Source organism: Anser cygnoides, chromosome 3 (genome assembly GCF_040182565.1).
Source record: "Anser cygnoides isolate HZ-2024a breed goose chromosome 3, Taihu_goose_T2T_genome, whole genome shotgun sequence".
Classification (NCBI taxonomy): Eukaryota; Metazoa; Chordata; class Aves; order Anseriformes; family Anatidae; genus Anser; species Anser cygnoides.
The window spans coordinates 26109630-26124171 of NC_089875.1; the positions used below are offsets into that span (position 1 = coordinate 26109630).

Here is a 14542-nt window from a genome sequence, read left to right on the forward strand (position 1 = left end):
TGTTGTAAGTGTAATTGTACCATGAAGTCCCTGATGAGCATATACCTGTTTAACATGTGTTTGGTAATCACATGAATGATTTTTTTCCCCCAAATAAAAGAGTATACATGTGTTTGTGCTTTCAGAGGACTAGTTAATCTGAAAGATTAACTTGTTCCCACTTTATTTTCTAGGATGATCAAGAGAGGTGTTTTGAATTAATACTTTTTTACATGAGAATCTCTGCTTCCCAAAAATGTTTTATTATTACTTCTTAATCAGTAAAGATATTTAAAAAAAAATCCATGTCATTTTGCTGTTTATGCTAATGGACATGCTGGGGGATGCTGTATAATCGTTAAATTAAAATAATCCCATGTAATACAATTAATTTTTTATGAGGTCCATATGTGCAGTTATGTTAAAGTATTTTTAATTTATTTGAATTTCCAGTGCTCATTCTGTCAGACCACATTTGAAATCTGAGTTCTGTTCAGTGATAGTGTTAAATTCATGAAGTGCACTGATATTGTATTTCAGTAATAAGTTATTTGTATGGTTGATTTCCCTTGGAAAAGGTGCAGCTTTTTTCTCCAAGTGAAGACACTGTTACTCTGTCAAAAACAAGTGTTTTTGTTAATAGGGTGTCAGAAAACATTGTAAAGGATTCAAGTTTATAAACCTCCTATTGACTTAGATGTTAGCTGAACAGGCATTATAGTTGATCCCAGTAGAATAGATAAAAACTCTAATAATAATAAAACTCTTTTAGTTTTCATGTTAGTTGGTCATGGTATTTTCCTTAGGTTTTGTATTATGCGTTGTGATATACTGAATTGTAAGAGAATGAGAGTAGTACCCTCATAAAAGGAGGTAGAGTGCAACCAAGATTTTGTGATGTACAGGGTTTATCGCTTGAAATGCCTTTGTGCAATGACAGTAGATGTGATCAGCATCTGCAAATCATGCTGATAAAGACACGCAGATCTTCAGATGGTGTAAACTCAGCTTTGCACAGGAGTCAGCAGAACCTGATTTACATGAATTAGAGTATCTGTCTCAGTTAAATTAGCCTCATTAGCTCAGTTGCCTAAAAGTGGTAACTTTTTTTCTTTTTTTCTTAAGGGACCCACAGGCACTGAATTATTTTCTACATGGACCTAGTAGTAAATCTGTAAGTAGTATTCCTGCGTACTAGACATACATAACCTTAATTGTTTGTATTATTTCTAAACATGATTTTTGTCTGTTACCAGAGCAATGAAGACTTGACGAATACCGAATATTCTGTAGCCAACTCAAATTCAATTTTTGCCAACTCCAATGTAAGTGGTCAGGAGAGAAATCATGTTTTTATTGAAACTGCATGCTTCTTTTACAGCTTTATTTGGCTTTTATATAACCAAATAAAGGAGATTTGGGCTTTGATCTTTTCCATTTGAAAATTTTGAGTGCTAGCATAAAATCACCTTGTGCTGTTTAAGTATTTTTATTAGGTTTTCAGCGGTGACTTAACCAGAATACTTATAGCAGTACTGGGCTGTTTTTCACAAATATGCAAAAAAACACCTTGCTGTGCCATGAAAATATTCTCCAGTGTAATTCTGCTCAGTGAACAAGACTTGTAAGTTTAGTGACTGTAGATGTAGTAGTGCTCAAATGTAGACCTTCAAGTCAGTCACTCATACATTTCCTGTGTATTGTGGAGTATTTTTTTTCTTACTTCTATGTAGAATCTGAGCTAGCAATTTTAATTAAGTTTTTTTTTGTTGTTGCTGTTCTTTGGGCTGAATAGCTAGCTGGGGATGTTTTCTTCCTGTCACTTCAGTGTTAGAGAAGTCACTTGAAATTCATTAGGTGTTGTAAATAGTCTTCAGTGTTCTTTCTTTACGAGGAGTATTGCAGCACCAGACTGAGTTTTACCCATTGAGGTTGTGGACTTGCAATCCTTGGAGAGACAGCCAAGGCTGATCTGATCAAGTGCTGGCAACAGACTTGGTTTAAGTACGGTCAGACTAGATGACTTGTGGAGATGTCTTCTGTCCCACATTTCTTTCTTTTTTTTTTTTTTTTTTGAATTTAAATATATATATGATGTCTTCATCCCAGAGTTCAGTTATTTCAGTATATACAGTTGGGTTTCCTTGGTAATTGTCTATTGTAGTGTTGTCTTGACTCTGCATGTTTGTCCCATGTACCTAGCAAATAATGTGGGTATACTGTAGATGTGTAAGACCCTTAAATAATTGGCATAAACGACTCCTGAAAACTGGTTCATAGAGAACCAGTGACTTTTGTCTGGCGACAATATTAGGATGCGATGTGTTTGCCCTGTCTTTCCCCTTTCGTTATCATTATTAGATATTGTAGGAAAAACATAAATTGGGTGACAGTTCTTTCTCCACAAAGCTTATAGGCTGAAAGATCAAAACATGACAGCTAAGCCTGTTGAGATAGTTGTGGGGGAAGTGGGGTACCTAGTAGGGTGTGCCCAATTTTCTGCTGATCACTAACTGCGGTGTCAACATGGTATGAGTCTAGCCGTTATCAGACAGCAGTTTCCTACATGCAGCACAGCAGAGGTGAGTTTTGAGGACACATACTAAAAAAATATCAGGCTCTGGGGGAAAAAGGATGACATACGCATTTGCTGTTGCCTTAGTCTGGTTGTTCTTTGTAGACGTTCTTCTGATAGGCATGAGGAAGTGGTCAGGGCTTTATTTCTGGTGTGCTTCCGGAGTGTGAGCTTTTAGAGTAATTTTGAGAGGAAATAAGTACTGAGAAAGATGGATTTTTTGGGTAGGGAATAGCAGTTGTGAGAAATGAAAACATCAGGTGAATGCCAAAAGAGCTTTCTGATGTAGGAGATTGGGGGCGATAGGTAATCTAGAAGACAATTGATAAGAGGAGCAGGGTTTTCTAGTGTCTGTTTCTAGGGTGGATTGCTGGTTTTTTTGGTTGTTGTTTTTGTTTTTTTTTTAGCTCTCCAGATCATGTTCCCTTTGTGCTGTGCTCTTGTACTTTTGTGTCTTTGTAATGAATACCAATGCCTTCTCTTCTCTTCCTTCTTCCCTTGGGTAGAAGCCCTGTGCTGACTTGCATGAAGAATGACTTGATTGCGAAGATAGATGTTTACAGCGCATTGTGAAGGGACAAAGTATCTAAAACAGAAGTCCCAGTGGTGGATGGTTTCACGGGCTCTGCTTATAAATTAAGACACCTGAAAAGTTGGAGGCTTCTGACCTTTTTGTCATCAAAATTCTTGCAGATTCTGAAAGTTCCACTTTTGTATATATTCAAAATTGCTACCGTGACGTAGGATTGACTGTCATGGTGCCCATCTCATGCCTTTCAGTGGCAGAGTTTACAAGTTCATTGTCAAGGGGTTCAGTGCCTCAGCTGGTAAGCCTTCTCAGCCAACATATACCACAAACAAGATGAAGTTTGTGGTGACTAAAGGGAGAGAAGGCAGTGTCTTCTATTTCCTCCCTTCCCCTCTGAGTTGGATGATTACAGAACACCTCTGCTGATTCCAGGTTTGTTTCCTTGGGCTGTCGTAAAGTCTCTGTTACATCTCTCATGAGAGAGTTCCCTAGCTATTGCCCTATTTCCTGGGCTGTATTCAATGACTTCTTCCACCTTTCTACTGTGGTATAGCAGAACAGTTTCAGAGAGCAGAATATTCACAGAGGCAGTGAGAATAAGAGTCTTGGTGGTGCAGATTCATGAAGTTGCAGAGGTGCTAATTTCTCCTTGAAATTAGTATGGTGTTCTGTGTGGCTTTTCTTATGAATCTGGGCAGCAGTGATTCAGATGTTAAGTTGGAAGACACTAGTTTCCAGCTCATGCATGTAAAATTGTTTTTGAATGTTAAACAGTCCTGGGAGCAGGCAGCGAACCTCAGGATTTACCATTCCAGAGAGGGAGTTTCAAGCTGTTAATCTTGATTACGTATAATATTATTATTTATTATTACTATTGCTATTGTAATTATTATTAGCAGTAGTTGTATTGTTAGTTCTGACTGGAACAGCATTAACTGGAAGCCTCTAAATTATACGGTCTTGAAAGATTTCACGTTGGTTGCTCTCATTGGAGACAAATTACAGATGCAGTAAGGATTTCTCCCCAGGAACGTGAGAGTCTTGAATTCTAGTAGAGCGCTATTTAGTGATTCGTTTTTTCTCTGCCTGATGGTAGCTAGGTACATTCAAGGACCTAATTTGTAATTTCAGGTGTTCATGAGGTGCAGACATCAAGACATTTAAGTACCAATTTAATTCCTTTTGTTAATACATATATGTATATAATTGATGTTTATATATTTAAAATATTATATTGAGTTACAAGAACAATCACTTAAAATTGTAAAACGTGACTGAAGTTTTGTAAACTACACAGGATGATTCAGAAGCAGACTGGGGTAAAATTCTACATTAAGGATGCTTGGGGAGCTGTAGTTAGGGTGGGGACATTACTGCATGTGATAATTACAGCTTGCAGTGCCTTCACCTGTTTATACGAGGTGAAAACAAATGTCTATGACCTTCAGGTAGTGAAGGCTCAGAATATGAATGTGACTGATATTTTCACGCCCACATTTTGCAGTCCTGGCCAAAGAAGAAATTGCGTATTGTTTTTTGAATAGTTGAAACAGGATTTTGGAATTTAGAAAGGCATACTCAATCTGATTTAGAAGTATTGCAATTTTCTAATCCCATTTAAATTTGTCATTCCTACCCTCTTTTAGAAACCTGACATTTGTGTTGCTTAGAGATTCTAGGCATAGTTTTGTTTCAGGAAAATCTGACAGTAGGCCAAAATAAAATATTTTCTTCTCACAGTATTTATAGATGTAGCTTTGAAGGATTTTTCTTTCAATGTGCTTCTTAATATTTGCTGTAGTGTCAGTGCTAATAGCTTCTCTTTAATCTTTGTGATAAAATAAAGCCAAGTCTGTAGCACTGTTTTTCTTAGTCCTTTATTTCTAAAATTATTCTAAGCAAAGAATTAATGTAGTTCCTTAATTTTTTGAACTGGCCACTAATTTGCATTGTGCAACTGTAGTATGGCGGTATTCTGGAGATGGAGCTAAGTCTGCAAAAGAGCACATTTCTCCTGTCTCTTCACCTGCTCCTGCTGTTGCTACTGAAACCCTGCCCTAAGCTGGGTTACAGTGGAGGTCTTCTCACTCCTTTCTTTTATCCTTTTGTCCACACTGTGCTCAGCTTGAGGAAGGGAGAAGGGTTCTTCAAGAGCATGTGTCGCATCCTCTTGAAACAGTGCGGCTGCAGAGCTGAGAGTGGTGGAATTGGGAGGCTGGAGAAGTGAAAGGAGAGTAGTGTCTCCAGCAGTCTGTTACGAGGGCATGAGTGGGATGTCAGTGATGCACACGTTTGTGCTGGCCTGCTGTATGGGATGAACCTCCCCTTATACACATGCTATGCAAAGAAGATAATTTTGTAACAAAAGTTTGTTTGCATGAAAAAGCTTAATGGGGAAACAATTTAGAGCTGGTAATTTCTGAAAATGATTTATCTATTATTGCTTTACGTTTCAGAACACTGATCCTAAGTCATCTGTAAAAGGTGTAAGCAGTCAACTTGGAGAGGGGCCTAGTGATGGACTGCAGCTGTCCAGTAGCCTTCAGTTTCTTGAAGATGAACTTGTATCTTCTCCTTTACCTGATCTTAGTGAGGATCAACCTTTTGATATTCTTCAGAAGTCCTTGCAGGAGGCCAACATTACCGAACAGACTTTGGCAGAAGAGGCATATTTGGATGCCAGCGTAGGTTCTAGCCAACAGTTTGCACAAGCTCAGCTTCATCCTTCTTCATCAGCATCCTTTACTCAGGCTTCTAATGTTTCTAATTACTCAGGTCAGACGTTGCAACCTATAGGAGTTACTCAAGTGGTACAGCAACCTGTTGGAGCATCTTTTGCAAGCAATACAGTCGGTGTGCAACATGGCTTTATGCAACATGTCGGAATTAGTGTTCCCAGCCAGCATTTGTCTAATAGCAACCAGATTAGTGGTTCTGGGCAGATACAGCTAATTGGTTCGTTTAGTAATCAACCTTCCATGATGACCATTAATAACCTTGATGGATCTCAGATAATACTGAAAGGCAATGGTCAGCAAACACCTGCAAACATGAGCAGTAGCCTCTTGGTTCATAGACAAACTCCAAATGGTAACTCACTGTTTGGTAACTCAAATTCAAGTCCAGTAGCACAACCTGTAACAGTCCCATTTAACAGCACAAATTTTCAGACATCCGTACCTGTCCATAATATCATCATTCAAAGAGGTTTAGCACCAAACTCTAACAAAGTACCCATTAATATCCAACCAAAGCCTATCCAGATGGGTCAGCAAACTGCTTACAATGTGAATAACTTGGGAATACAGCAGCATCACGTACAGCAAGGGATTCCGTTTGCCTCCGCAAACTCACCTCAGAGTTCAGTAGTTGGTCCGCATATGTCTGTTAATATTGTTAATCAGCAAAACACAAGAAAATCAGTTACACCTCAGACAGTTAGCAATGCCGGAGGTAGTATTGTTATCCATTCACCCATGGGACAGCCTCACGCACCTCAAAACCAGTTTCTCATACCTACGAGTTTGTCCGTTAATTCCAATTCAGTTCATCACGTCCAGGCCATAAATGGACAGCTTCTTCAGACTCAGCCTTCCCAGCTGGTTCCTAGCCAAGTGTCTGCTGAGCATGTAATGCTCAACAGGAACTCCACAAACATGCTGAGAGCCAACCAGTCGTATTCCGGGCAGATGCTGAATAATCAGAACACAGCTGTTCAGCTTGTTTCTGGCCAGACCTTCACAGCTCCTGGAAACCAAGTGATAGTGAACCACGGAACTTCACAAATCGTTGGTGGACAGGTGCCACTGCAGCAGGCGTCGCCAACGGTGTTGCATTTGTCACCCAGTCAAGCTAATGTTTCTCAAGGTAGATCGAGTTTTACTACGATGTCGCCTGGGCAGTCAACAGTCTCAAACATGTCGGCTTCCAATCGATTTGCTGCTGTAAGTTCTTCTGGTTCGGTACATCCTAGCCTGGGACCATCGGTTCAGTCTGTGGCATCAGGGGGAAACTTCACTGGAGATCAGCTCACGCAGAACAGAACTCAAGTTCCCGTCAGCGCATCGCATCGTCTTCCAGCATCCTCTTCCAAATCTAACAGCACCTTTAGTCACACGTCAGTTGGAGTAACGCAGCAACAGTTCGCCTTTGGTCAGGTATGAAAGCTGCTTCAGGGTGCGGCCAAAGAAATGCTCCTAAAACTGTGCTAAAATCTGGTTGACAAAGTGGTAATGTTATACAGGAAACATTAATTTTGGTAGGCTATATTGTTACAAATACTGTGGAACTGCTGAAAATCACTGTAACCTGTATGCATCATTTCACCCAGTATTTTCTAAAGTTTTTCACAGAGCGAATGACTGTTGGTTTCATTAATTCCGAAGTTTTCGTTGGTGATTTGTACTGATAATTTCTAAACTGCTTAGCACTGATGTATTTCTGTTCCCATTTAAAGGAATGGACACTGGGAGGTTATACAACTCCGGGCTCCCCTGAAAATGTTGCTATAGAGACAGATGTTAAAGTCTTGGGTACATTCTTAGCACCTACAAGTCTTTTGACCTCACTAAGAATTACGTATGCGTTTTCAGGGTTTGGCCGGTGCAAATTTGAGATCAGAAGTTTTCTTGGGAAGAAGAGTTCTGTTAAATATTAATTAAAGTCTGAATGTGCTTTTGGGATGAGGTCTTTTTTGTCCAGTTGATGCAGTTGCAGAATATATTCAATTTAAATTTGTCGGCTTTCATAAATAACTTCCTCACCTCGTCAATATTTAACTCAATGACGTGTCACGTCGTTAACAACAAGCTATTATCTCTCCCTGGCATTTTTTTCCCCATTTTTTTTTTTGTTGGTCATTCTAAAATACTGATAATTGTCTCAGAATGCGATTGTACCAAATATCTGTTTTTTTTCTCTTTTTCCCAAAGATCTAATGCATTTGTGAACTGAGACCAAAATAGGCAAGGATATAAAGCAGCTTTACTTAGAAAATAAAGGCAAATGTGTTGTAGGACCAATTTCTTTTTAGTCTTTGCCAGTACTGCTACCACAAGTTGTAAAGTTTTGTTTGCAGATGAGTGAGTAGAGGCCTGCATGACGTTCTCTTCATATTCCTCTATCTTCATATTTATAGGATATGTGCTGAGGTCAGTGAATTTCAGCAGTTTCAGAAGCATAGTATTTCTTACTGCTGTAAATGATAAATTTATTTTTCTGCTATAACTTCAGAGCCAGAAATGGCAAAATGATTTTAACGATAGAGAACAGGTTCTACTGTTTACCAGAATCTTTTTAGTTTGTGCCTACATTTTAAATGTTATATGGTATCGTAAACAGTGTATCACTTAGTCACTAAGCATTGCAGAGTTTGTTCCACTGACTCTGTATTTTGTTGAGACAGTTCAGTCACCTTCTGCAGTTTTGAGACTCAAAAGCTGAGCTGTCTGAGGGCCACTTTTAGTTTGAACCATGGTAAATCGTGGGTCTTTTAGAGTGTAACCTGTGCACGTTTGTACTGTTCGTGGAGTTTCTGTTCCTCTCTGGTTAAGTTTATTAGATTCTTGAGCTTACATTGAGAAGTTGAGATGGCCGAGGCTTCACCAATTGCAGGTTTGAGGTGGAAGAAGGATGTGTAGATTGGATGTGTAGATCTGACTGTAGATTTTGTTTTTGTTTTTAATGTATGTGGCACAGAAAAAAGCTATGAACCAGACATCACCAGTTTCTGCATCGAAGACGCAGGATAATTTGAGACAGCCTCAGCTAACAAGTCTTCTGAGCAACACACTATCAGGTCAACTAAGGTCTTTTTAAAATCATTTTCTCATTTTTTCAGCAACAAAATTAAGTGGTTCTTCACAGTGTTAGGCTTTCATTGATGGCTCATGCTGGTAGAGTCCTAAAGATTATCAGAATTTTGTTTTTTAGTTGCACACTTAAGTTTTTCAGTATTGAATGTGTGCTATTATTTTTCCCAGCCATGGCACTTATTTTCTAGAGTGAAAAGTTGAATCTGTGCTATAACCAATTTCTGTTTTCCTCTATAAAATCCCAAACTGTACCTTCTTTTATTTTTCTTCCTTTTTGTTTTTTCTTTTCCAACTTGGAAAAGTAGAGGTAGGTCACTTTGAAAATATGGACATCAGCTACAAAATTCTCTGACAGTTCTAGTGCTTCTGTTGCAATGGCTGCTTCAGGTCCAGGGGAAATAAAAATAGTAATTACAACTTTATGTGCAGGCTGCTATCACTCAGTTTGTTTTTGAATAAGTCTGTTACTTTCAGTTAGAATAGATAGTTTTTTGTTTATGGCAAAATACTAGGCTTTTTCAATAGCATCATGCTATTAAAAAAGCCAAATCCAATGCCAGATTATAATACGTTCAAAGCAAACAGAAAAATGCAGTAACCTTGATATCTTTGTGTGTTAGTAACCCTTTTGAATAAGGTCCCATAATCTAATTGTTTTTTATTATTATTATTATTTTTTTTTGTTCTGTGCTGATATGCAAGCTGTCCAGGCATTCTCTCCAATCAGCACAATATATTTTTGGAAAAAAAATAATTGTGTTGGTTGTAATGTGTGTGTGGGGGTAAGATGCTGTTTGCATTCCTATGTAAGACAATTGGAGGAAGTCTGCCCAGCTATAATTTAGAAATTTTTTGTGAAGTTAGAAGAACTTATGCTGTCTAAGTACTTGCAAGAGCTTTACAATATTTAGGTTTATATCCTTCAGGGAAGGTTAGTATAGAAAATTTTGATAAAATACACTGTGTGATTTTTTTCGGTAAATTTTTGGGCCCCTATACTTATGGTACTTGAATTTCTTCTTACCACTGCAGTGGTAGGAGGTGCTTATATCTAAGGTTTTTTGTACTTTGCAGTACAGAGTATTAGTCCTTTTTATGCGTTGGTTTCTCTGCAGGGTAGTTACACTAGTGTTTTTAAGCATGAGGCATCTTTCACGTAAAAGCTCAAGTAAAATGATCAGGACAGGTGCATGAAATTGTTCTGTTCTTGCTTAGGATGACAGAGTCTTTTTAACATATTCTTTATAGGACAGGACTCTGGAGGAAAAGTCATACAGCAGTCTCTAGGAACAGCACAGCCACAAGAAAAAGGAATAGGAGCATCTTCAGTTCAGCAGAGTATACAGGTAGAAAATACTTCCATTTATATGCTTCCCTTTATCCCTTTAAACTTCAGTGAAGTTAAAGACGCTTCAACTCCATACTAATAATCTAGTATTCCTTGCAGGTTGTTTTACAATGCAGGAAGGCACTCAAGCTTGTTAAATTTTACCTTGACACAACAAAATTGAGTATTTTGCCAGTTGATATTATGAATGCTGTTTTGAGATTTACTCAGTAAGTGGAGTCTGACTCTGGGGCGCCCTGACGATAATTTCATATGGCATCACAGTTCTTCATTTAGCTGGACATGACTTAGACCTACTGGCATCCTTACTTCTTACAAACTCTGCTATTCTGTAGCTGGCTGGGAGGGGATGGTTTGTGAGAAGTAGCAGAAAAATTCCATCTGGCCTTTTTTTGATTCTTTACTGCATTGTCTTCTTTCCCCAGTGGTTTTTTTTTTTTTTTCCACCAAAAGTTTTCCTATATATGGCAACTATGTAGAAAAAATTAACGCTGCTCCCAAGGTTTGGGGCTGGAAGGGGAGACCAGCTTTTTTAGAGGTGGAATACAAGTACTTTTGGAGGAAGGACACAGTTGTTACATTCATGGACTTGAGTAGCTGAGGGCAAGAGGTGAGGGTCTGAAGTAGGCTAGAAAGTTTGGGCTTAGTTGTGGATGGAGCTGAACTGCAAAGTCACAGAAGAAAACAAGGGAGGATTTGATTTAGAATTTTTGTTCCTTGAAGTAAGTCTTTCAATGTAGTATGGCATACATGCTTTTCCATGTCGTACTGACTGATGTACAAGTAGAGCAGAAGATGCATAACTCAATTATGAGTTCAGCTTGGTTTTGTAATTATTGGTCAGATGTGCTTTCTCATGTGGTGGTGAATACTTTTTATGCTCTGAAGCTAGAGCCTTTTCGACCAGCAAGTACCGTTGCACTGTGCCTGCCTCATGCCACTCCTACTTTGTTAAGAAGGATGCTCTGCACCACATCCTCTTTGGTTCCTTCTAATCACGTTGTAGTTCAAAAGAGCTTTCACCCAATCTGTTTTTAAATCAGAAGTAACTTTTTCTCTGTGGCTGATTTTGTTAGGCTAGTTGACTAGTGTCTTGCAAAAAAAAACGTATTAAATAAAGGTTGTTTCAGAATGGGTTCTTGGGGAGAATATGTAGATTGCAGTGATGCCTGTCATACACTAGGAACATGAGCCTCTACCACCTTAGAAAACGTCACATCTTAGGGCAGTGTTCCACTGCAAAATCTTGTGGCTTCATAAATGTGCAAGGAGATGACTACATGGATCTATCTGATAGGTATATCTGCACCATTGACGCTGAAACAATTTCTGGGACTGCTTTCGCCTCCCTCCCAAAGACTGTGGCTTTAGAAAATTTATATATGGAACCATAGCCTGCTTCCTTGACAGATACTCTGATCCATTCAAATCAGGCAAGATGATGACAGCTGAGAAATACGGACAGTTCTTGAGAACATATGTATTTTCAAAATTTTAGTTGTACCTTTTCACCTGCTAAATTTGATAACAAACCTCTTTTCTAATGAAGCATGTAGGTGCACCACAGTGGAATTTGCCTGCAAACTTCACATTTGTGAGGTAGTAGAAGTGACTTGTATATTTCACTGAAAAAGTGCCCTATGAAAACGTGAGATGGTTAAGTGTTTATACTTACTTGGTGATTGTACTTACTATTGTTGAAATACTTATTTGGCAGAAATAAATGTTGAAACTTAGGCTTTACAAAGGAGGGCATATACTGTAATTTGTCTTTTATTTTGTACCTAGGTGGATGGTCATTTAGTTGGACAGAAAAGGCCTGCTGCTAAACAGTTAACTAAAGGAGCTTTGTAAGTCATTCTCTTCTTTTTTGATTTTATTGCAGATATTTTCTCTAGCTTTCATCTGTTTAATTTTTGATAGTGTATAAATTTTTATTCGTGCTAATTATACGTGCTTGAGTATATGCTAATTATAGATATCATTAATTTTCGTTGTAGTATTCTGCAACAGTTACAGAAGGACCAGGTGAATGCTGTGACGCCAGATAAAAGTCAGTTCAGATCATTAAATGATGCAGTTCAGAGACTCCTTTCATATCATGTGTGCCAAGGAACGCTGCCAACAGATGAAGACTTAAGAAAAGGTAATTTCCTTTAAAATTGGCAATAAGGTTGTAATGAATGTACTGAGAGAATTCATCATGTAATTTAGAGCAGTAAGGGAAGGAACATTTCAAAGTTCGTGCAGTTTATTAAACCTTCTGGTTACTGAAGAACAGTATTTGAAAGTATACTCTTGTCTTTCTAGTGGACAGTGAATTTGAATCTGTAGCTACGCAGCTTCTGAAGAGGACGCAAGCTATGCTGAACAAATACAGATGTTTACTTATAGAAGATGCAATGGTAAGGTGTATAATGCAGATACAATAATGTTTATAGGATGTGATTCAGTTTGTAAAAAAATACAGGAAGGTGAGAGCTAGCATTAAAATTAATTTTGTTGATATTATTTATCCCTATTTTTACATACTGTCTAAGCAAGGGTGCTGTTCTATACACATTTCATAGACGTTGGAGACACATCAACAAAGTATAAGCTAGTATACACATCAACAAAACTCTTTGCTCTTGCTCTGACGAGGCTGTGGTAGTCAGGTGATATATGTATGTCTCTGCAAGAGATAATGCCTGAAAGAATGTTGTAAAGCTCCATTCAAAGGCCTCCAGACATATTATAATTGCAGCCAGATTTATTATAATTTAGGAAATCGTTAGTTCTCCTTAGAAGCTAGGTGGAGTCTGACATTTTCATCATAAATACTTCCAATTTAAATGCTTTCACAGTCCCAGGTGTGAAGTGAAAAAACTTAAGTTACTTTAAGAATGTATTGTACAAGGATCGGGGAATCTCATTGTGGCTTCCAACATGCTAGTTTTTGAGTCTGGAAAACTACAGAATTTAGGTATAAAAGACATTTAAATCACTCTAGTTTAGGAACAGGAATGTATAGTAGAACAGGAATTCTTAGTAAAAATGTTGCAATTAGCATGGTTTTAGAATCTGGCAGTCCCGTTAAAAAGATAGTAACCATCATATATTTGGAAGTAATTGCAGATGCAAAGGGAGAGATAGAGGTGAAAATCTGTTCTTTTAGAATCTGGTATGTTGCATGGTGTATCTCATTCACTCATTTTGGAATGAAGTTATTTGAAAGAGTGTTCAGGTTTGGAACTAGTTTACCCATGTTGTGCCTTAGTAGCCAGTGAACTTTTCTTCTGTGGTGGATGGGGCTACTGGCTTGAGGGTGTGGTCAGCAAAATGCAACAGCACCAGCTAGTTGAAGGTACTAGTACTGCTGGGAGAGAAGTGCAGATACGAGATGATATGGTGGTCCCAATTGCAAGATTCTTGCTGTTTTTCCCTCTGAAAGAGAAAGTTGCTGCACACGATGTAAAAAAAAAATAGTGGTGTCCAGTGGTAAATACATTCAGTTGTGAGAAGTTGTAATTCTTATGACAGGAATAGCAATTCCCTGTTTTCAAATCTTTAACAAATTAAATATACCATAAAATGTGAATAATAATTTATGGTTGAGTTTCATTAGTCCTTGTAGTCATGGTCAAGGTTGCTGAAGATGCCGTGGAATTGTGAATGTTCTCCACAAATACATAATGAAAGTCATTCTCTTTCTTTGAGTAGTAACTAAGCTATTAGTGTTTTGATTTAGTACAGACATATGAGTTACTTCAGAGATGGTTGTTTTTTCTTTTTCCTGCAGCGGATAAATCCATCTGCAGAAATGGTTATGATAGATAGGATGTTTAACCAGGAGGAAAGGGCATCTCTGTCCCGAGAGAAGCGTCTTGCACTAGTGGATCCTGGTAAGTGATGGTTGTCTTCTGAATCTTACAAAAGCAGCATAAGCATGGGTTGTTTAAAAATATCTCTGGCCCCACTGAGGCACTGATTGCTAGCCTATTTTAAAAGATATCCAGAGGAAGTATGATATGGCAGTTTAGATTGAAATACTCATCTTCCTAATACCACATTTAGATATTTAGAATGCTTGGAAGTGCCTTTAATGTGGTTTTACAGTGCCCGTTACATGCGTAGCATGCTGGTAAATTTGATCATAATCTCCTGCCCTAAAGCATTAGTGCAGCAGAACACTTAAGCATTTCTTAAAGACATGAATCTCTAGGCTGTGGATGTTACTTGAATTTCAGTACAAAGGAAAAGATGGAACATGTTCTTTTGGTATATAGGTAGTTAATGTAAAATGTTGCTACTTAATT

The 14542-nt window shown here is 38.1% G+C and overlaps 1 protein-coding gene across 1 annotated transcript in view; it reads left to right on the forward strand.

Annotated features, from left to right (window-relative positions):
* Positions 1–14542, forward strand: part of BICRAL (BICRA like chromatin remodeling complex associated protein) — a 277400-nt gene that overhangs the window by 28447 nt on the left and 234411 nt on the right. The window contains exons 3-11 of the mRNA XM_066993763.1: positions 1105–1153; positions 1236–1304; positions 5540–7240; positions 8781–8880; positions 10145–10242; positions 12033–12094; positions 12245–12390; positions 12555–12649; positions 14026–14128. Of these exons, the coding sequence (XP_066849864.1) occupies positions 1105–1153; positions 1236–1304; positions 5540–7240; positions 8781–8880; positions 10145–10242; positions 12033–12094; positions 12245–12390; positions 12555–12649; positions 14026–14128 (2423 nt within the window). The remainder of the gene's footprint in view (positions 1–1104; positions 1154–1235; positions 1305–5539; positions 7241–8780; positions 8881–10144; positions 10243–12032; positions 12095–12244; positions 12391–12554; positions 12650–14025; positions 14129–14542) is intronic.